This window comes from Callionymus lyra, chromosome 1 (genome assembly GCF_982586985.1).
Source record: "Callionymus lyra chromosome 1, fCalLyr1.hap1.1, whole genome shotgun sequence".
NCBI lineage: Eukaryota > Metazoa > Chordata > Actinopteri > Syngnathiformes > Callionymidae > Callionymus > Callionymus lyra.
This window is the reverse complement of record NC_141818.1, coordinates 45,144,382-45,167,027: the sequence shown is the minus strand read 5'-3', so window position 1 is coordinate 45,167,027 and position 22,646 is coordinate 45,144,382. Positions and strand designations below refer to the sequence as shown.

The 22,646-nt window shown below is 41.5% G+C and overlaps 2 protein-coding genes across 2 annotated transcripts; one reads left to right on the top strand and one right to left on the bottom strand.

Moving 5' to 3' along the window:
- Nucleotides 1–1,782: 1,782 nt before the first annotated feature.
- On the bottom strand, nucleotides 1,783–18,219 carry ncf4 (neutrophil cytosolic factor 4). Its single transcript, XM_087809994.1, has 10 exons — nucleotides 17,989–18,219; nucleotides 17,245–17,329; nucleotides 17,012–17,174; nucleotides 16,201–16,271; nucleotides 14,202–14,329; nucleotides 12,237–12,285; nucleotides 6,657–6,755; nucleotides 4,242–4,393; nucleotides 4,095–4,160; nucleotides 1,783–2,213 (listed from the first exon to the last, which is right to left on the bottom strand). The coding sequence occupies exons 1-10, from the start codon at nucleotides 18,018–18,020 to the stop codon at nucleotides 2,006–2,008; spliced, it is 1,053 nt and encodes a 350-aa protein (XP_087666120.1). The 5' UTR covers nucleotides 18,021–18,219; the 3' UTR covers nucleotides 1,783–2,005.
- LOC148089743 (parvalbumin alpha-like) lies at nucleotides 7,142–22,414 on the top strand. Its single transcript, XM_087810020.1, has 5 exons — nucleotides 7,142–7,410; nucleotides 20,429–20,497; nucleotides 20,579–20,708; nucleotides 20,781–20,890; nucleotides 21,865–22,414. The coding sequence occupies exons 1-5, from the start codon at nucleotides 7,404–7,406 to the stop codon at nucleotides 21,888–21,890; spliced, it is 342 nt and encodes a 113-aa protein (XP_087666146.1). The 5' UTR covers nucleotides 7,142–7,403; the 3' UTR covers nucleotides 21,891–22,414.
- The last annotated feature ends 232 nt before the right edge of the window (nucleotides 22,415–22,646 follow it).

The following is a 22,646-nucleotide window of genomic DNA, read 5'->3' as shown; positions in this document are numbered from 1 at the left end:
ATACAAGTAACACATGCAACGTAAGATTATCTTCTATGGTTTTTAAACAAACAATATAATTTTGTTGTTTTATGTGATGGAACCGTTTATCTAGAACCAACGGTATCGTCCGACTTACGGTCCAGAGGAGACGACTGCCTTGATGGCCGTCGTGGAAACGTTGTTCCCTCAGAGCAGCAGAACAATTCTCACCTCGCTTCACCTCAGAGCGTCAGCAACTTCATTATCACCTGAAGGAAACTCATTTTAAGGGTCCACGTTCCCCCCCAAGACTTGAGTGTTGGCTCAGCAGAGACACATTCTTAATAGTGTTGAAAACATGTGCTTACTTTGGAACCTTCAACCTCAGGAGATGCTCTCGGACTTTGGGTCGACACAAGTTAATTGAGGTCCAAGTTTGTTTGTGTTTTTAGTTTAGTAGCCGAGATGAGGATCCAAGTCCGAGACCGTTGTTCAGGATTCTCGGCTGTGTTCATACCTCTGCCAAGGAGCTTGTTTCACATATTATTACTGGAGGATTGTGCAGTGACACACCCCTTACTAGTGGAGACATTTATAAGTCGATGCTAACAACACATGCTAACAACGAGCGCTCCCAGTCAACCGTCTACACTGGAAGCACCGACATTTACCCAGTAGTACTTCCGGTTTATGTCGTTATTCTTTAGACGTCGGCCACAAACGAGCGTAAAATAAAGACTCGTTTACGTTTTTTCTGGAACAAATTTTCTCACGTCGAGGCTTCAAAACAAGATGGACCTTACAGACCAATGCTGTGTCTCAAATCGCATACTAGCGTACTAAAAGTTAGTATTTTTAGTGAACAAGTGGGTCTCAATTCTTAGTATGCGAAATTTAGTGCGCAATGGACACTAACCACACTAAACAGCTCCCATCTTAGTGACGTTTTAAACGGAAGTTACGTCATATATAAATGCATATATATTCATATACTTACAGGTGCATTTTCAGCAGCAGTAGGAGGATAAACACGTCTTCGCTGCTGATACCAGCTTAAATATCTCGCGATTATTTAGATTCTCATATTTTTTCTTTATTTATTTTTCCCAACTTGTAAAACGTGCTGCCAGCAGGTGGCGATAGCGTTCAAACAGCTGGTTGAAATCATCGTTAAATAGAAGTAGAAGAAGAAGCTGTCATGTGATTTCCGGTTAGTGTGTAGCGTCAGTGTTTGATTTGAGACATACTATCTGTGAATAATTTGCCTACTAGTTAGTACGTACACTAAACTGATGCATACTTACTTCTAGCATAGAAGGTATTTGCATGTTTTTAAGTGTCTTTTTGGACGAAGATGACCTGTGCTGTGTCTCAAATCGCATACTTCTCTTAGTATACTAGAAGTTAGTATGCATCAGTATGCATATATATATATATATATATACTGTATATATACACACGCATATATATGACGTAACTTCCGTTTACGTCACTAAGATGGAGCCGGTTAGGGTAGATAGTGTCCATCGAACCATACTCAGTTTTGTGGGCGTTTTAGTGACAATTTAGTGTGTATGGCGCACTAAATTTCGCATACTAAGAATTGAGACGCACTTACGCACTAAAAATACTAACTTTGAGTACGCAAGTATGCGATTTGAGACGCAGCAAAAGACACCGGGGCTCCAGATGCGACATTAAAATGAACAAACATTTTTGTCTACGACTCTAAAAAGAACATAACTATGAACACCAAAAAAAAAAACCTTATGATGGAGGCGATTATTGGAGTCAAAGTCAAAACTCTACCAAAAAAAAAAATCAAGTTAAAACATTTTATTTGAATAGTTTGACTCCCTTTCTAGCATTTGAAATATATATATTAATAACTATCTCAACGGGACAGCAGGTGGCAGTAGCGTACCATGACTTGCATATAAAACACAGTAGAAAAAGAGTAAGAACATTGACATGTTTGTAACCACTGGTCATAATGTAAAGTAGATGCTTCTCAGGTAAACATCCGCCTGAGCTGGAGGAGCTCTCAGGGCTCAGTGTTGTACACGGAGAGGTCGGCGGCCATGGACACGTGGAGCTCCCACAGGAACTGGTTGACCGGCCTCTGGACGTTCTCCTCGTGCCGCCGGCTCTCTTGGATCATCAGCCGGACGTCCTGGTCGTCGAGCATCCTGATCAGATCCCCCTCGCCGTCCCTGTAGTTCAGAGCGACGTGGCGCTCGTTGAAGACTCGTCTGCAAAGAACGGCGGAGAAAAAAAAATGTTGGATTATTCTCTTCATTCATTCCTTCCTTCTCCTCCGCCGCCGCCGTCATCGGATCATATTAAAAACCGTTAGCTCCGGGCCACGGAAGACGTGAACAAACAATAACAGGATGTGAGCTGATTGAGGAGGGAATCATGCCAGCACTAAATTAACATGTAATGAGAGCTGGAGGAGACGCTGGATGTGAAGGTGTAATTAGTTTAGGCCTCTGGAGACGCAGGGAGTCGAAGATGATCCCGTTTTGCAGGTACTTTGACGAGAGATTGTAAAGTTGGAGTGAAAATATGACTTAAAATTTGAATTCAATAGTATTTAAAAAAAAATAAAGTAAAAAACAAATTTAAAAAACAAATTTTGTTTTTAAAAACAATTTCATTTGATCCATTTTTGATCCGCCGGTAATTGGGATTTCATATTTAGAGACACATTAGTATCTCATTAGTCTCACGTTATTTCGATGAGTCAGTTCAAGACACTTCAAGTGAAAGTCCAACTTCCCCGACTAACTGGGTTATTGCGAGGAATACTTTAAAACACCCTCGCGATGAGCGACTTATGTTTTGAACTTATAAAGTCCCCCCCCCCCCCCCCCCATCTGAAATCTGGGCGAACGAGAGGTTACGAGAGCAGAGTCCATTATGACATAATAATGGCTTCACCCCTCCTCCAGCCAGCTGTAATCACGCCCTGCTTTGTTTATACAACGAGTCCCTCAGAGGGGGAGACGTCTGGGATTGATGACATGCGATGACAAACCTCGACGCTTGACCGAGCCTTTCGTACACATACTGACGAGTACAAACGAGGTCCAACATGACTTGAAGAAACACTTAAACACTTTATTTGCACTTTAAGTTAAAAAGAACGAGTGATATTCTCCAGTAGTGATGGCAGAGAAGTTACTTTAAGTGACTTTAGTTTCACCAAAATGCGAAACACCAGCGAGGACAAGATCCGTGACTTGATCAAGTCTTTACTTTGGCATCCGTACGGTTATTAAGTGAATAAATAATAAATAAAAAAGCCCAGAAAGAACAGATATGAACACTTTGTTTGCTCATTTGTGTTCTCCACACACGCGGGTGCGATAATACATCGTTTATTTGTTCATCATTTTAATTGATGACCGAGCGATCGATTGAGAGACCAGTAAACGAGGCAGGAGGTACTTAAGAGTTGTGCATGTTCATTAGAAACGAGAATGATGATAAAAAACGGTCTTGGCTCCTCAGTTTCCTTCAGATTGACAGGGGAGAGTGAGGCACGTAGAATAGAACATAGGAAAAAAAAAACAAAAAACATTAAAATGAATGAAAATGAACAAAGTTACTTAATTAGATAAATTATAATTATATTAAATGTTTGTGGTGGATCTGCTGGGTTCACATTGGTTGCCCTTTAAGACTTTTCCCCATGGCTGGAAAAAGAATGTTCTTTAACCACCCAGATGTTGAGAGTGTAGATGATATAAATGGTCAAGATATTCACCTTTTGGCTCAGCTCTTTCATCACCACAATAGACAGTCGTCACCGATGTTGTATTTCACTAATTTCAATGAGAATAATTTCCAGAAATGAAAGCGGAAATATGGAAGTGTTGATTTTAATGGAGTTTTCTGCTCTTGTCGCCTCTTCGAAAATGAAAAGATCATTTTCACTTCGTACCGAAAAGACGTCTCGCCTTCATTAACACGTTCCGTGTGGGAACACCAAGTCATTAACCGGGTGCTCTGGGGTTGTTACGAGTCTTGTGGCGTCGTTACCGTTTTGGCAAAACAAATGACTTCAACCTCACGGCGAGCGAGAGACGCCGAGAAGGAAAGTGAAGCTTTGGAAGCTTCTGGCTCACCTCATGTGTTCCAGCAGGTCCTGGTACATCGGCTCGGTGAAGAGGTCCTCTTGGACGCACACGTCTCTGGAAGAAAGATCAGTGATCGGCTCATTTTGTATCGTGCGTTCGAGTGGCACGTGATTTCAACTCGGCCTTTTGGCTCACCTGGTGTCCACGCCGGACGCCGAGTACATGTAGCAGCGCAGGCAGCTGTAGGTGTGGACCTCGCTGTCGCTCTCCACGGCGGTCTCCGGGAGGGCTTTGATGATCTTCACGAAGGATTCGGGGAAAATCCCTGTTTTTTTGTTCACCGTTCCCTGGAGGATGGAGAGAAACTCAAACCTCCGATCACAACTTGAAGCTACACCAGCTCTGAATCGAGTTTAAGTTACTGTCGATCTCGGCTGGAAGGTTCAATTCATCAGATGCATGCGATGGCAGTTAAGGAGAGTTGATTAGAGATCGGGGGAATATTTAAGTGGAATTATAAAAACCTTGATGCGTTTGTCAACGCGAGTGACTCATCCTGTGGTAACTCAAACATTTATTTGTGAGCACAGGACTCAATTAGAGCGAGATAAAGAAGACTTTCCTCCTCAAGGTTCTTCTGACATACTTAGTCAGCCTCGGCCTCAACGCTTTCACGTCTCTCCGTTCAATGACGCATCTTTACATGGAGAGTTTTGCAGTCGACCCTGGTGAATATCTCCAAACGAAAGCTTGAAAGCTTTGTTATTTCAATGATTAAAGCCAGACAATGACGGTGTGGGGAAAAAAAAAAACTGCCGTTTGTTTCATTCAGTCCTTGGTGGGTTCACAGCAGAATTTAAAGCAGCCAGAAAGAGAATCAGCTACTCCCAAATCTAAGACCGTGGTGCTCGGTCGGACGAGCGCGGAGCGTAGCTTCCTCTACAGGCGGCGGAGTTCAAGTGTCGAGGGGTCTTGTTCACGAGCGCCGGCAGTCGTGAGGTCGTCGGTCATGGAGAAGAAAGAGCTGAGCCAAAAGACAAAGCTCTAGATCATGGGTCCTTGTATTTTCTTACACTCATCTATGGTCGCCAACTACGTGACCCGAGGAACGAGACCGTAGAGACGAGCGGGACAATGACTTTTCTGTGACACCACTTAAAGGGCACTTAATGTGCTGATTTAAGTGTGTCTTAAATTGTTCTAGGACCTCTATTATACTCTATTATACTCATCAGTATCTTTTTGCACAAGAACTCTCATTTAATAAAGATACTGTATTTACATTAGAAATTACGCTTAAAATGCGCCGTATCAGCTGGGACTACTGCTGTGTCTCAAATCGCATGCTAGCGTACTCAAAGTTAGTATTTTTAGTGCGCAAGTGCGTCTCAATTCTTAGTATGCAAAATTTAGTCCAAGCACAGTCAATATTCACTAAAACGCCCACAAAACTGAGTATGGTTCGACGGACACTATGTACCCTAAACGGTGACGTTTGTAAATGGAAGTAACGTCATATATACTTACATATATATATATATATATATATATATATACTTAAAGGTGCATTTTCAGCAGCAGTAGGAGGATAAACACGTCTTCGCTGCTGATACCAGCGTAAATATCTCGCGAATATTTTGTTTCTCATATTTTTTCTTTACTTCTTCTTCCAAACTTGCAAAACGTGCTGCCAGCAGGTGGCGATAGTGTTGGTGTGCTGGTTGAAGTCATCGTTAAATAGTAGTAGAAGAAGAAGCTGTCGCGGGATTTCCTGTTAGTGCGTAGCAGCAGAGTTTGATTTGAGACATACTATCTGTGGAGAATTAGTTACTAGTTAGTATGCAAACTATCCTGATGCATACTAACTTCTAGTATACTAAGAGAAGTATGCGATTTGAGACACAGCATAGATCTCCTCCAAGCAACCACGCCCACTCTGCTCTGATTGGTAACAAAAACACGAGTTGCATTCAAGGACTCACGTAAATTTCCATCTCACCCCTGAAACTCCCGTTTTGTACATTAAAAACGAATAATAAAAATAAGATTCGCTGCTTAATGTACACATTATAAAAACACCTAAAGGCAGAAGTAACTCTCACCATGTTTACATAAATATTTATTTTGTTTATTAACATGTAGGTACTTAACTGATTTAGGGCTTCTAGGGGAGGACACCTGCACCAGAGTGATGTCAGAATGTTTAATTTAAACCGTAATCTCGTTTGCCGAGATTTCAGACGAGAACTTTATTAAGTAATAACTTCTAAACGGAGCAACTTCATGATGAATGAACTACTGCATTTTGAAGAATTCAACATTTACAACATGTGAATAAGTCTTGATAGTTGGGTTTGCACATTAGGTGAGGAGCTCAGTCATTTAGGAGAGACTCAAAGTTGAACCCCTGCCCCTCCACATGGAGTCTGCGGTTGAGGGAGCTCAACCTTGTAGGACGCCTGCCTTGAGTGGTGTTCGAGGCTTGTCCAATTGGAAGGAGACCTTGAGACAGAACCGGGGCTTGACGTGTTCGTCCATGACCCATTCTGATGATTTGAGAACACAACCCAACAGCATATCTTCCATCTAGAACCCTCCATCAGTCCTCACCTCGAGCCAGTCGGCGTTGATGCGCCGCAGCAGGAAGACCAGCTCCCCTTTCTTCAGGTTTAACTCCAACTTGCCGCTGCCGTTGAAGTCGAACATCACCTGAGACGACAAGAGCGGGAGATGTGACGCGGGGAAACAAATCGAGCAAAGTCAACCCGCTGACAGAGGTTTCTCAGGAGAGCGACTTCTGGGTCTCTGTTGCCCGAGCAACCCCACCTTACGTTAAAAGATGATGGACGAGATAAACTCTCAAAAAGCGAGTTACTCACAACTTTATAGTAACAGCATTTTAGTGTAAATAAAAACAAACACATTCATGGATTCAGATACACCGCTTTGTACGGACGATAAAATACAAAATTCCCAGCAGAGCATCTCCCACCGACACACACCCCTCTCACCATGGCAACCTGTTTGAAGGCGACAAGTGCTTCAGATTCACACTCACTGAGAAAGTCGCTGGTAAAGCAATATCCGATGCTACTGCATTTGCATGACACGGGAGAGCGGATCGGGGGGGGAGAAACCAAAAAAAGAACAGAGCGGTTAGAGCAGTAGGAGGAAGGTGAAGAAGAGGAGGAGGAGGAGGAAGAGGAGGAGGCGAGAAGAAATGTGAAAGTTAAACAGAGGTGCAGCGCAGGAGAAGACTGAGAGATCATTGCTGTCTCCTGCTGTCCGGTGGGTTGTGTTTTTTTTTTCCGCTGCTGCGAGTGAGGAGCCGAGCGCTGGGATTATCTTCACGGGACGATGTGTGGTGAGTACGAGGGGCGACTGACACTAGGATTATCAAGAGTTTATTCAGAAAAAATATCGTTTTTTCCAAATCAAACAGCAACTTTGTACAATGTGCAACTGCTGAGGAACAGCTGAATATTTAGCACAAATACTAGTTGGAATTTCAGCGCCACAGTTCAGGAAGTATCAAATCATTTCTTAAATTATTTAGATTTATTCGCAGGAAGAAGGTTGCTGGTTCACTTCCAGGCCAAGCCAACTTGTGACCTCTCTGTGTGGAGTTTGTATGTGCTCTACTTTACTCCGGGCACTCCGGTTTCCTCCCACAGTCCAAAACCATACAGAGGTTGATTGAGAACTTGTGTGGGAATTGTCTATGAGTGTGTGTGTGTGAATGGTTGTCTGTCTTTGTTCGCCCTGCGACAGACTGGAGTCCTGTCCAGAGTGTCCCCTGCCTCTCGCCCTATGATACTGGGATAGTCTCCCCGTGACCCCAATAAGGAATAAAGCGGTAGAAAATGAATGAATTTAGATTTTCCGGTTTGCTTTTCCCTAATCTAAATGAAACTTAACCCATTTCCAACATTAATTCATGATGCTTAGGAAGAAGCCCAAACTTTTCACTTTTGCATTTGCCCTTATTATTTTGAGTACTCGAGTGCGTACACACTGAGCAGTGTGCAAAAATGTAGTTGAAAAATCGAGTGTTGATCGATGGACCTCAACGCCCGCCATCTTAGTGACGTAGATGACGCTACGTCTAGAGATACGTCCCTTAAACACCACGACAACAATAAAAACACAATGAAAAAACGTAACTTGTTTCTATTGGAGAAAAGTGTTGTCAAGTGTCGGCGATAGAGTTCAACGGCTGGTTGCGGTCAGCGTTAACAAGTAGACGAAGAAGAAGCTGTCGAGTCATTTCCTGCAAGTGTGTAGCAGCAGAGTTTGTTTTAAGACAGTACTAACTGTTGAAATAAGTGCACTGTGCAAGTAAGTGCACTGTCTGTCCTGTGAAGCATTGCAATGGTTTCCCTAACGTGTCCTTAGTCCGTCCCGAGGTCTCGCCTCAGATGAACAGTCCCGGCTCGCCTACTAGTCCTTCTTAAAAAAAAAAGTACACAAGCCACCTGCACTGGCTTCTTTCCTTGTGGAGGAGCAACGGTTCTACTCCGAGTTTGGTCCTCGATGAGCGTGATAAGTGGAGCAGAGGTCCAAATGTGAGCAAGTCCCAGCTCTGCTGAATGAGTCCAGACGGATAAAACGTGCTTCACGTGATGCATTTTTTAAAATGAGGAATAAAAAGGATTCATTTATCTTTGAACAGTTTATCGTTTAAGCCGTCGTTCTCGCGCGTCCCTGAATAATTTCTCTTGCTCACTCTTGTATAATCACGATCCAACGATGCATGTCATCCCCACGACAACTGATCACGGAGCGTTCAGCTTTTATTAACGCCCTGGATAACTGGAAGATATTGACCTTACAAGATCGTTTCTGAGTTGGATGTAATGAAGCTGCGCTAATCAGTTTCAACATTGCTAAGAGACGACACGGTTATTAAAAAAAAAAAAAAATTATAGGTCAATAATGTGATTGCTTATGCGGATACTGACAGGAGAGTTTGATGAAAACCATTATTTGAAGTGCTGGTCTGGGCGTGATGAAGGCAGGAAGTACAAGAGATGAGTTAAAACAGTTAGATGGACTAAATCCTAACTCGTCGACCCAGAGGAGGATAAGAGCGTTGACCTGACGATGGCTTTCAATTCTTTAAGAACAAAATAGTTATAATTATAACCGTTTGCCCTGTGGTTATGTGGGAGACGGGTGGGATTGGGGCGCGACAGGAGGGAGAAAAGAAACGGCAGGAAGAATGTAGGTGAAGATGTAGGAGAAGCACGGATGGATAATTTACACCACGGGTGTCAAAATCAATCACTGCTGCGGCTCAAACTAGACCTTTATTAATGGGAAGTAGGAGTCTTTACACCCTCTTAGGCTCAACGTCTTTTCCCCCCAAATACCTGCGCAAGTCCTTCAACATCAGTTTCCAAATTAATAATCCAAAAACATTCGGGAGAATACAGAACCAGAACTGGCTAAACCAGAGGAATTCATGAGGAAATTAAACTACTTTCTATACCCAATAGAAAAGGGGCTCGCTGATCTGCCATTTTGATTTTCCACTGACTTTAGACCAATAACGGGCTGACCTGGAAAAGTAGTTTTCTGTAAAGCATCGTGAAGAGATGGCGATTAAATTGGTTTAATGCCAGTTTAAGTTTAAGAAGAAAAAACAAACTTGTATTCCTTCCCACGAGCCAACTTAAAACCAAGAGTGGGGTAACCATGGTTACGAGGGCAAATATGGATGTTGGCGTTCTTGTGAAAGTTTTCGAGATAAATCGATAGTGTGACACGCGGAGCAGCTAAAAGGTTAGTTTGTGTTCGTCTCCTAATGATAGCCGAAGTGGGTGCACTCCGCAGGTTTGCGTCTAAATTTAATGGAGAGCTTATTTCACCATCTTCAAACAAACTTCTTGACTGAGTGGGAGTGTGTGGGCGGATGGTTGCACAGTCAGCAATAGCAAGTATGTTTGCAAACAATTACTGGATCATTGTGTTGAGTTTGTTCTGCATACCATGGACGTGCGAAGTTTGAACGCCGCTGGAAAAAAGCGAGGGTTACCAGCCGAGTAGGCGCGGAACATAATTACCACCGTCTCGAATTAGAGGTAATTGTTGAAACCAATCATCGAAAAGGCTTTTTCCACAAACAATTGTCGTCCAGACTTGTTTTTAGGTTCTACCCGGGAGAGTGAGGGCCAGTATCACTCGCGCCGATTGTCCTGCGTTAAGGCACTCGTAGCATTACTTTAAAGACGACACACGTGCACCAACAGCGTTGTGCTAAATCTGGTGCAGCCATCTTTTTAATGTAACTGCACACTGTCCTTTTAAATAAACTGAAACTGAAACACATCCCTCCATGAAGAGCTTCATTTAGGGATGGACTTGTCATGGGAGGCACTGGTTAAGGCCCAGTGAGCCGTCACACATTCAAGGTCGACAGAACCAGAACATTTTAATCCAGAGGTGTGAAAGACCAGATCAGCAGATTCAATATTTCAATTAACTTTGCTACTCCGACTCAATGGAAGGACCTCCAGACAATAGATAGTGGCCCAGTGGTTAAGGCCTGGGCTGCTGCACTTTCACAAACATTTCTCCCTGTACTGGGAAGTATCTAAAAAGGTTGTCAAAGTACACAAATAATGTGATGAATGACAAAGTCAAAGCAGAACAGACGCATACGAAAAGCCTTGCCCTCCTACTGCCGTCTTTATTTGATTTCCAAACCAATTCTGAAGGGTCACAAATCGGTTATATTGCAAACCCTCAAAAGTTCTAGCCCTCCTCGCTCCACCCTATAGGAGTGAACTTTCATTACAAGTCCATCCATGTTGTCAAGTCCGGCTTAATGTTATGAATTAAGATTTAATCTGTTTAACAATGTTTTTGGTTTTCTTTCCTTATTAACCCACTTTACTTTTATCAATCATTTCGTGCCTGAATGTTCCCTTCGTCATTTGCGACGCAACGTTATGCAAGAAGAAGAGAAAGAAACCTGTCCTATTTCGGAAGGGAAAAAAAAAAACAAGGATCTGAGGAATTGGTTTCCAGTATAAAAAAAACCTGTATAAACAGCAAAAATAACTGGAAAACCAAGAGTCGCAAACCAAGAGTCGCAAACCTGAGTCGCAGCATCGCGCGACACTCATTTAGAATACTTGAGCGCAGATTCAATTCCAGCAGCAGCAGAGTTCATAAATATATACAGAGGAGTAACTTATTTAACCAGAGAGGGAACGTGAGCTAAAATAAATTTTGAGTAGGCTGGCAGCATCGTGAGTGGAGTACAGCTGCGCTTCGCTTCTGTGTGGGAGGGAGGGGAGGCAGGAGGAGAGAGCAGCGAAATGTGGCTCTTAAGTCCGCTGATCAACGTGGTGGAGCTCGTGCAAGTGGGCTGGGAAAAGCTGAATGTGGTCTCAGTGCGAGGAGCCTGAGAATTGTTCGTTGACTTTTACAATAGTCAGAGATCAGCACCGTCTGTCCCCCTAAATTGTCCAGCGAGATGTTCCAGATGAAGGACCTGGATCCAGGGAGTGCTACCTTCAGCTCGTTTCTGAGATATAGGTCATAAGTGTATAGTTGTAAAAGTAATACTAGCAGTTGTTAGTTAAGTTATTTCATGTAAAACATCAATAGGCAAATTTATGAACATAGTTTCTGGCTCCTCTATAAATGTGAAACCATTGCCATGGAACCACTGCTGAGTTTACAAAATAAGGCTCTCGTCGTGTCTAGTTTTACCTTTTTAAAAACACTCACATTGAATACTGTTGCAAAAGTAATACCTACAGAGATCTACACAAAATCTCCAAAAATCTAAATGTTACCTAGTGCTGCTTTAAAATACATCGAGCAAACTCAAAGTTTAGAGTAGGAAACAAGTCAAGCACGGAGAGAAACTTTAAGCAACCCTTTCAAAATAAAACCAAAGCAGTCACACTTCTGTGATATTACACCGGAGCAAACAGTGACTCATTCCATCTTCAAGGCACTCGTACATTTTTTTAACGGCACACGCACAACATCCAACACAACACGCGACCTTGGTCAACGTCGAAGTAACAAGTCGACGGAATAAAACAGATCCATGTACGACTGGTGTGTCTGTGCACATTTCAACACATTTCTTGGCGTTTGTTGCAACTATTCAAGTTACGAAGATGGTAACCAAGGCAACAAGAACAGAGGTTACAACACACAGACACAAACCTCAGCTCTGGGTGAGGAGAAGATGTCCATCTTGGGCTTGACAGTCTTCCTAGGAACAGATAAATACAAATCAACTCAACAGAAAACCTTGTCAAAGTGATTGATTGTTTACAAATCTATACCAAGTGTCAAACTCAGGCAGTTTAAATGTACATTTACTTGACAGGAGGTAGATTACCGTTCATTCTTTTGGGCTCGATTTTTCTCAACAAGTTCCTTTCCTTCAACATCGATTAATGTTTATTGTTGAATCTCCGTCCTTCATCTCATCTTAAACTCTGGCATCTTCATAAGTCGATATATCAATGTGAACGTTAATCAACCAGGATTTTGGCGCCAACCATCTGGGAAAACGCAAGCCTGTGCGCTTTGCTTCGTGATGGAAGAACCATGAAAGCTACAAAAGAGTCAAATCCCACGTTGATAATTTAGACTTTTACCTACATTTTAAAGTTTGAATGGTGTTTCTACGTGAACGTGTGCCAGAGCAGGAGATGTTTGAAAAACGTAGAAGAGTTGCGACTTTTTTGACCTCCTCCATTCATTCAAAATATATATATATATATATATATATATTTAAAATAATAGCAGTGCAAGTCCGGTCAAACTGCACGTTTTCACGTCATGAAAAAGGGCCCAATACTAATAAAAGGGAGAAAATCTTGAAATAAACTGCTTGGTTGATGAAGGCAAAATATTAACTCGAACACCAACGTGAAAAGTCTGCTCGTCAAAAAGAGGAAATGGTTCGATTTAAACTTGTCATCATTTCCCCTTTCACAGACTTTACAACATTTTAAACTTTTGCAAGGTCACAAGGGATAATTGATTGTTTTTTGGTGAAGATTTTTCAAAACTTTGATTCACCAAAGCAGGGTAAAAAACTAAATACAATAAAAAAAGATAACATTTGTAACATCCTTTTTCTGGCGTCCGTTCAGTGTCATATTCATCTGCTGGACTGGTGTCCTGATGCTTCTTTAGATCTCTTTAGGTTTCTGTTCTCCAAAATGGTGACGCATCCGTCAGACATGAATTCAATCAGACTCACTTCTTCTTTAAGCACTTTATTGTGCTGCCTTTTATTAGGAGTTAGTTTGAAAGTGACACAAAAGTGTCGACTCCATCCCAGCGACAGTGGTGTCGAGGTCCGGTCATGAGTCGCAATCCTTTCCATTGAGAAAACCAGATGAAAATCAGCTCCTCTAAATCTGAGACCATGGTGTCAGGTCAGAAAAGGTCAACATCTTTCCCCAGATTTTCCAATTATCTAAGGGTTTTGCTTACGAGTGAGGGAAAGATTGAGGGGGAGATTAAAAGGTCATTACTGATGGTCTGATGAAGCTTCATGAAACCGTGTCATGTTGTTCAGAGGTCAGTAGGTGGCGCCATCAGGTTAAAAATGATGTTTCATTAGAACAGTTGTTCAAAATAAAGTAAAAATACTGCAGAGACCGCCATCTAGGACTCGGAAAATAATGACACTGCTTCATGAAGCTTCATCAGACCATCACCATCATCTATGGTGGTGGAGAAAGAGCTGAGCCAAAAGATAAAGCTTGATTTACTACTTTCCTAGTCTCATCTACGGTCACCAACTTCGTAACCAAAAGAACATAATTGTTGTGGTCCAAAGGACTTCGCCGTCTTCGAGATAAAGTGAGGAGCTCAGACGTTCAGGAGAGACTCAAGGTAGACCTGAACAGAAGCCAGTGGAGGCGACTGAGGAACTTATTGAGTTGTTGTGTCCAACTGGCTCTGTGTGTTTCTGTAGCCGCGACCCCAACTCAAACAAGCCGTAGGAAATGGATGAAGGGAGGAAGAAGATTTCAAGTGCTAAAAAAGTTATAGTTTTAAGGTAAATAAAGTGATGATATTAAATTTAAAATGTAACGTTTGCTGCACTGAAACTTTACGACTACAGAGAGTTTGACAATAAAACCCCCCGAAGGAATAGAAACGTACAGTTTTCGTGTGGGTGGGCGGAGTCTTCTCAGAGCCTTGGGTTTGTGCTGGCTGTCCTGCTCCGTCTGGTAGAAGAACATCCGAACCTCCTCGTCCAGCAGCAGCCATGTTGGCAAACCCAGCAACCTCTAGCAGCGGATGGAGAGAGGAAGGGATGTTACAAAAGAGAAGGTAGGCTGAGAGAGCGGTGGAAAAAAACAGATAAAAAAAATTGGAAAGAGCGAGTGGGATCCTCGTGTTTTTTGACTGCAACACGAACGCATGTCAAAAGTCCCACCAGCAGTCAGTCAGACATGAGGTGGGCACGAGGCCGAGCGGAGAGAGGGGCACAGCGACGCCTACATGCACACTAAACTACTGCTGCGAAAATTCTGTTTTTTTTCCTCCCTCTCCACACCTACAGCATCACTCTGCCCACTTGTAAAGCGAACGTGCTGATGTGATGCAAACTTCCCTTCGAGGAATAATAATAAACCATGGCTTTCATAACACACTTGCATCTCCAGTCAAATGAGGATTTTGCAAATATCGTTCCAGGAAGAAAAATTGGATATGGGAGCGACTTCTAGAAACTAGTGATGTGTTGACAAAGCTTCATGAAACAGTGTCATTATTTTCAGAGTCCACTAGATGGTAGTTATGTGTTGATGAAGCTTCATGAAGCAGTGTCATTATTTTCAGAGTCCACTAGATGGTATTGATGTGTTGACGAAGCTTCATGAAACAGTGTCATTATCTTCAGAGTCCACTAGATGGTAGTTATGTGTTGATGAAGCTTCATGAAACAGTGTCATTATCTTCAGAGTCCACTAGATGGTAGTGATGTGTTGATGAAGCTTCATGAAGCAGTGTCATTATCTTCAGAGTCCACTAGATGGTACTGATGTGTTGATGAAGCTTCATGAAACAGTGTCATTATTTTCAGAATCCACTAGATGGTATTGATGTGTTGATGAAGCTTAATGAAACAGTGTCATTATCTTTAGAGTCCACTAGATGGTAGTGATGTGTTGATGAAGCTTCATGAAACAGTGTCATTATCTTCAGAGTCCACTAGATGGTAGTGATGTGTTGATGAAGCTTCATGAAGCAGTGTCATTATCTTCAGAGTCCACTAGATGGTAGTGATGTGTTGATGAAGCTTCATGAAGCAGTGTCATTATCTTCAGAGTCCACTAGATGGTAGTGATGTGTTGATGAAGCTTCATGAAACGGTGTCATTATCTTCAGAGTCCACTAGATGGAAGTGATGTGTTGATGAAGCTTCATGAAGCAGTGTCATTATCTTCAGAGTCCACTAGATGGAAGTGATGTGTTGATGAAGCTTCATGAAGCAGTGTCATTATCTTCAGAGTCCACTAGATGGTATTGATGTGTTGATGAAGCTTCATGAAACAGTGTCACTATCTTCAGAGTCCACTAGATGGTAGTGATGTGTTGATGAAGCTTCATGAAACAGTGTCATTATCTTCAGAGTCCACTAGATGGTAGTGATGTGTTGATGAAGCTTCATGAAACAGTGTCATTATTTTCAGAATCCACTAGATGGTATTGATGTGTTGATGAAGCTTCATGAAACAGTGTCATTATCTTCAGAGTCCACTAGATGGTAGTGATGTGTTAATGAAGCTTCATGAAACAGTTTCATTATCTTCAGAGTCCTCTAGATGGTAGTGATGTGTTGATGAAGCTTCATGAAACAGTGTCATTATCTTCAGAGTCCACTAGATGGTAGTGATGTGTTGATGAAGCTTCATGAAACAGTGTCATTATCTTCAGAGTCCACTAGATGGCGTCTCTGCACGATTTTCCTTTGTTTTGAACAACTGTTCTAATTAAACATCATTTTTAAACTGATGGCGCCACCTACTGACCTCTAAACAACATGACACCGTTTCGTTCAAGCTTCATCAGACCATCACTAGTTGAAACCGAACACAAACAAAAAAAAGTGTCAAACCCCCCCCCCCCCCCCCAAGTCCGGATGAGGAAAAAGTACCTTCATGTAAGTGTTGAGCTCAGGGATCCGGCCCTCAGCGATCTCCTGTTTGTTTCCGATGTAGACTTTTCCTGAAAACACGCATTACATGAGAGCAGAACCAAGACCAAGGCCTTAAACCCATGTCCTTTATCTGGGAATTGCATTCACCCCCCCCCCCCCCCTTGTTATTTCTGGGGTTTAAATATATGCACGGATGGTCGTTTTACTCCATTTGTCATTTCTAGATCTGGGGCCAGAGTAAAAGAATTTGTCGGCCCTAGATCGTGTCCCTTGTTCGGCGGCCCCTAGTGGGGAAGAACAGCAGAGATACCAGGTTGACAACGGAAAGAAGGAGTGAATGACCACATTTTTAGTATATAGTTTGTTTGTCGAGCTACTTCAAAACATATACTAACATATTTCTTAAATACAGACACCACAGCAGTTTGGAGGTATTTAGGAGGTTTTTTTGGGGGGACCAATAGGACGGAGAAAAGTGACCCGTCCCCGTCATATGGACTCACAATTCTGCCCGTCACAGATCCCAACCCTGAGTTGACATGAGAGCGAGTAGAAAACGAGATGTAGAAACTTCCACAGCAAACGTGAGCCAATCAAGAAGTACAGCATGTACTTTGATCAAATGCTTTACATATTCAAGTCATTGGCAAGTTTCCCAAAACGCCCTGAAAAAGTTATCCAAGTTTTTACGAGAGGCCTCGAGGGTATTAGCTGCCGAAAACGAGCGGAGAGATCCAGCGAAAAAAACAAATATTTGAACAATGTGAAATCCGAGCCGGCGGGGGAAACCCTGCGGACTCTCGCTCACCTGGGAGCGTCGGCAGCGAGCAGGTGTTCGCACGGTTGCTCCGGTCTTGGGTCGCCGCCGAGTACCTGGCGTCCAGGATCTGGTGGAGGTTGAAGAACTCCCGGTACCGTCTGTAGATCAGATACTTACTGCTGCGCTTGGTCTTCACCTCGATCACGAACTTCTGGAGAATTTATTTTTTCATTTCGTTCAGCATTTCTTTTTCCCTTTTCATCCTTTAAGTCAAGACTTACAAAGTAGTCAATGAAGCCCTTCTTCTCCTCGGTGTCGGCGATGAAGGCGCTGACGGGGACGTCGTCGGGAAGTTGGTCGAAGTCACTATGACAAGAGCGTCACAGGTGTTTAGACACGTCGTGGAAAAGAAAAAAACACTCGTTTCTATCCATTGTTTTTCTTTCTACAATCTTCGTCGCAGTTCAATCCAGACCTTCACTCGAGCAGGCACAGGTTTCTGCAAGTTTGAGAGTATTTCGAGGTGGGGGGGGGGGGGTCTAAAGTGAGTGGAAAGTCTAAACGATACATTTCACACCAATTAGTTTTATCCAGAGTAGCTTTGCAATGACTATCACAATAATGCAATAAAATCAATTCAATAAAATGTTACATTTACTGCGTGTTTTTTCTTATTTTAATGTTAGGAAGAATAAGATGATCGGTGGCCCAAAAAAAATAGCGAACAGTGCTTTTATTTAAACTTATTTATTTACACAAAGTGATTTATCGGACTTGAGAGAAGTTTTTTTTATCTAGAAACTTAAGTTTTTATTTATAGCGTCACAAATGTAGGTCAAACTTTGTGTACGTGCAGCAGTGGAAGAGTGAGAAAGAAAGAAATAGATACTTATTTGAGCGGTTTTTTTTATTTAAATTGAACGGATCAATAATCTCCATCAATAACGGAACTTAAACGGTGGGAGATTTAAAAACGAGAAGAATAAAAGAAAGAAAACAAGTTGTTTGTGTTTTTAAAAACTCACCTTCCCTCTCGAAGTTGCGGCGGCAGAGACATGAGGTTTATCTGGAGGAGAAAGAAGGGAAAAAAGAATCGATGTTTTTTTTTAAAAAAAAGAGAGAGTAGAGTCGCTGTGAAAACTGAGGAAGACAAGAGACAAAAAAGTGTTTCAGTGAATCTGCGGAACCTCAACAGGAAGCGTTTGCCTCACAGCGCAGCTGGAACGAGTTTCATGTGATTCTACACTTGATGTTGACACACAGTATTTGGTGTGAAAAGTATTTCACTTTATTAAGATATTTACGGTAGGAAAATCCCTGTGTATATCTGTGTATATTTCCTTTTTTTAAGTCTTTTTTTTTAAAACTTCCGACATCTAGGTTGATTCCTATACATGTCTTTTTTTTAGCAAGTTTTTAAAATCATATTCTATATTTATACCATTTTAATCCGATCTATTTAGGACTAACACCAGATAAAAATCAAAGTAAAGTTGTAGTAATACGTTAAAAAATAACACTAAAGAATCAATTTAAAACAAAAGGAAACGAGATTAAAAGTATAAAACTTTTAAAAGTACTTAAAGAAGAAATGTATATATATATTATTGTATTATATTATTATTATTATATATTTGTTAGGCCATAATGTAAAATGACGTTTAAATAGAAATGTATTGGAATAGAAAAAGAAAGTTGTATTTGTATGAAAAGGTGAAGAAATGTAAACAAACTTCAACTGGAGATACTCGTTCGAGAGAATAAGAAACACGTGATAACGAAACAATGACGTTGTTACGTAATTGTTGTCTATTTTTAATGAGGGAGGGGCTGGAATGTTGTCATGGAGATAGATAGAGGAACAACAAGAAGTCATTCTTCTTTTTTTTATTGGTCAGTAACTGTCAGAGTTTGAACGAACAAGTGAGTAAAGTGACTCAAGAAATGAAGATTTTCAACCAAAAAAATCCTCCTCTTTAACATCTCACCACCTCCCACTCACACCCACGCGGGCTGGAATATTCCATTATCTGCTCCATTCTGAGCGTCGTGGGGTTTAGTTCGCGACGAGGCTTGAGCAGCAACAGAGAGGATTTAAAAAGAATCCTAAAAATGCCTTTTTTTTGTTACGTCGTGCTCCATCTTTGAGTGACATCTAGTGGTGCTGTGTGAGACTGCATCTGCATCCCTTTATCCATCCATCTATCCATCCATCCATCTATCTATCCATCTATCTATCCATCTATCCATCTATCCATCCATCCATCTAGCCATCTATCTATTCATCTATCTTTCTATCTCCAAATAAGGAAATAAATATATCCAATTATAATATATTTTAGATTCAGCTTCACAATTAAAATTATATATATATATATATATATATATATATATATATATATATATATATATATATATATATATATGAACAGCTATGGAAAATAAATATATATATGTATTATAATTTGTAATATATATTCAACAATAAGATACAAATCAAACAATTTCATTTAGGTTTAAGATTTTAGTTTCAAATAAATAATTTGCTTAATCATGAAGATATTGCAATATATATATTATATATAAGAAAATATTTTCATATATATATTGAAATATTTTCATATATATATAATATATATATGTTATTGCAACATTTCCATATATATATATAATATATATTATTGCAATATTTTCATATACTGTATATATAATATATATATATATTGCAATATTTCCATATATATATAATATATATTATTGCAATATCTTCATATATATAATATATATATTGCAATATTTCCATATGTATATATAATATATATTAAAGCAATATTTTCATATATATATAATGTATATATTGCAATATTTTCATGATTAAGCAAATTATTTATTTGAAACTAAAATCTTAAACCTAAATGAAATTGTTTGATTTGTATCTTATTGTTGAATATATATTACAAATGATATTATGTATATATAATTTATATATATATATATATATGTAATATGAGTTTTTTCATCTCGACAAAAGTCGCCCCAACACTTGTCTCCATTGATTACAATTCCTTTCAGAATAAAAGCTCTTTTCAAACGCCCTCGCGGAAAATCCAACACAAACATCGTGATTCAATGAGTTGAACATGTGAGACTTTTTCTTTTAATTTCTTTGACTAGAAAATAAACTGAAAATAAATCATCCGAGCCCTTAATTAAAAAAAAAAAAGTCAATTTCAAACAAAAAGGAAAATGACACGTTTTTTCTTCCGAGGACGAATTTGAAAAGTTGTTTTGCTCTTGACCTTCTACTCTTCCTGAGCAGAAGGTCAACAAGATCTCTGGAGGCTTCAAGCTCGACTCCTTACTGCCGCCTACAGGCCAAACACTGTAAAGCTCACCTGAGCTGAAACCACACCTGACTCATGTTCTAAGACATAGAATGACAAGCAAACATCTGTCGTTTCCCAGCTGAAAGAATGACGATGACGGATCTGCTGAAAGCCGAGGAGATCAAGAAAGCTCTTGATGCCTTCGCCGGTGAGTCATCGTCACCATTTTCTTTGACAGTTTGAAAAGAGTTAAAAAACTTTTCTTTATCTCTGCGTGTTTGAAAAACAGCGGAGACTTTCGATCCTAAAAGGTTCTTCGAGTTGATCGGGATGCGAGCCATGTCGGCCGACGACGTCAAGAAGGTCTTCCAGGTTCTGGACGTGGACGGAAGTGGATTCATAGAAGAAGAAGAACTAAAGTGAAAAAAAAAACAACAAAAAAGACGAGGGTGACGTTACGGTTCATTTACATGTTGAGTTTTTGGCCGCAGGTTTGTGCTCAAGGGCTTCTCCGAGGAGGGCAGGGATCTGACCGACGCCGAAACATCGGCGTTCCTCAAAGCAGCGGACAAGGACGGAGACGGCAAGATCGGAATGGACGGTGAGAAGAAAATAAATATGAACAGAGCCGGATGTTACCGTGGCAACACAAAGAATTGATCTCATAAATATAGTAAAAAAAATTCTATATCTGATGCTGACAAAAAGGAGAAACATTTTTAATGTATTTAAGAATTATCTTCAAGGCTTTGCAGCCAAACGTTGTGGGGTGGAGATAACAAATGTGTTTGTGGTATCCCTTGTGTTGTCATCGGGTCAAGGTGACCCGGAGGCCAAAAAATGAATGTGTTTGTGGTATCCCTTGTGTTGTCATCGGGTCAAGGTGACCCGGAGGCCCAAAAAATGAATGTGTTTGTGGTATCAATTGTGTTGTCGTTGGTTCAAGGTGACCCAGAGGCCCCACAATGAATGTGTTTGTGGTATCCCTTGTGTTGTTATTGGGTCAAGGTGACCTGGTGGCCCCAAAACAAATGTGTTTGTGGTATTCCTTGTGTTGTCGTTGGGTCAAGGTGACCCGGAAGCCCCAAACAAATGTGTTTGTGGTATCCCTTGTGTTGTCACTGGGTCAAGGTGACCCTGAGGCCCCAAAACGAATGTGTTTTTGGTATCCCTTGTGTTGTCATTGGGACGAGGTGACCCGGGAAATGAATGTGTTTGTGGTATCCCTTGTGTTGTCATTGGGGCAATGTGACATGGTGGCCCTAAAATGAATGTGTTTGTGGTATCCCTTGTGTTTTCATTGGGTCAAGGTGACCCGGAGGCCCAAAAATGAATGTGTTTGTGGTATCCCTTGTGTTGTCAAACCACAAACACGTAAGTTTCCTGGCCTTCCCGTCACCTTGACCCAGAGACGACACGCGGGTTAAACTATTTGTGGGTCACTTTCATCAACTTACCATCCCACTATTGAAACCACTTGTCGGGTGCTGGTTCTCCACAGCATCAAAGAGTTTGCGTGGCGACCGTCTGGTTGTGGACTATAAAAAAACAAAACGATTCTGTGTGTTCTTGCAGAGTTTGAGGTGATGGTTCACGAGTAGAAGCAAACTCTGCACCGTCCTCCTCCTCCTCCTCCTCCTCCTCTTCCTCCTCCTCCTCCTCCTCGTTCCTCCCCTGCACTCATACCTTGTAACCGCCACCTCTCAACTCCTGTCATCTCCCACGAGGCGCCACACGGAGTCGCTGCTCGCCCGGGACAGGAGCGATGGGGGCGACCAGAGGAGGAACGCCCGCGACCAGCGCGACCCCCTTTATAAATACACCATCCCACATGTTCTCTCCTGATGAGCGTACGTGGAGATGCTGCTTGTGCTGTGGTTGGCGTAGTTGAATCTGTGTGTGTGTGTGTGTGTGTGTGTGTGTGTGTGTGTGTGTGAGACTGTTTTTTTTTGTGTACTCGGTGCACCTTCCTCCCACTCCCCCTTCCTCATGACCGCCTTCCTGACCTCACCACCTCCACTCCTCTCTCCTCCTCGTTACTTCTCGCTGCCTCTGTTTCGGAAGAGAATAAAAAAGATACAAAAAAGTGAGAGATGCGAAGAAACAAATAAAACACTCGAGTTACTGACGTGTCTTTACTTCTTGTGATGCGTGGCTGACAAATCCGACACAGGGGTGAAGAATGAAAGCAGCGAATATTTGCTCTTAAATGAACTCGTGCAGGTTTGAACCGAAGGTAAAACTCGTCCACGATCCGCCAAAAACTCCCGATCGGATTCTTTATGTGATCTCAATGGATTTGCCTACAAAGCTAACTGGCTAACATTAGCTTGTACTGTCACAGAAGCTGCCAAGTC

Bases quoted from the DNA above. Each gene is read 5' to 3' on its own strand.
- LOC148089743 (XM_087810020.1), top strand. The intron at 20,498-20,578 runs GTGAGTCATCGT...TTTGAAAAACAG, and splicing joins AGCTCTTGATGCCTTCGCCG to CGGAGACTTTCGATCCTAAA. The intron at 20,709-20,780 runs GTGAAAAAAAAA...TTTTGGCCGCAG, and splicing joins ATAGAAGAAGAAGAACTAAA to GTTTGTGCTCAAGGGCTTCT.
- ncf4 (XM_087809994.1), bottom strand. From the start codon at position 18,020: ATGTCTCTGCCGCCGCAACTTCGAGAGGGAAG. The intron at 16,272-17,011 runs GTGAGCGAGAGT...GCGTGTTTTCAG, and splicing joins CTCGCTGCCGACGCTCCCAG to GAAAAGTCTACATCGGAAAC. The intron at 6,756-12,236 runs GTTTGTGTCTGT...TTGTCGTCTCAG, and splicing joins TCTCCTCACCCAGAGCTGAG to GTGATGTTCGACTTCAACGG.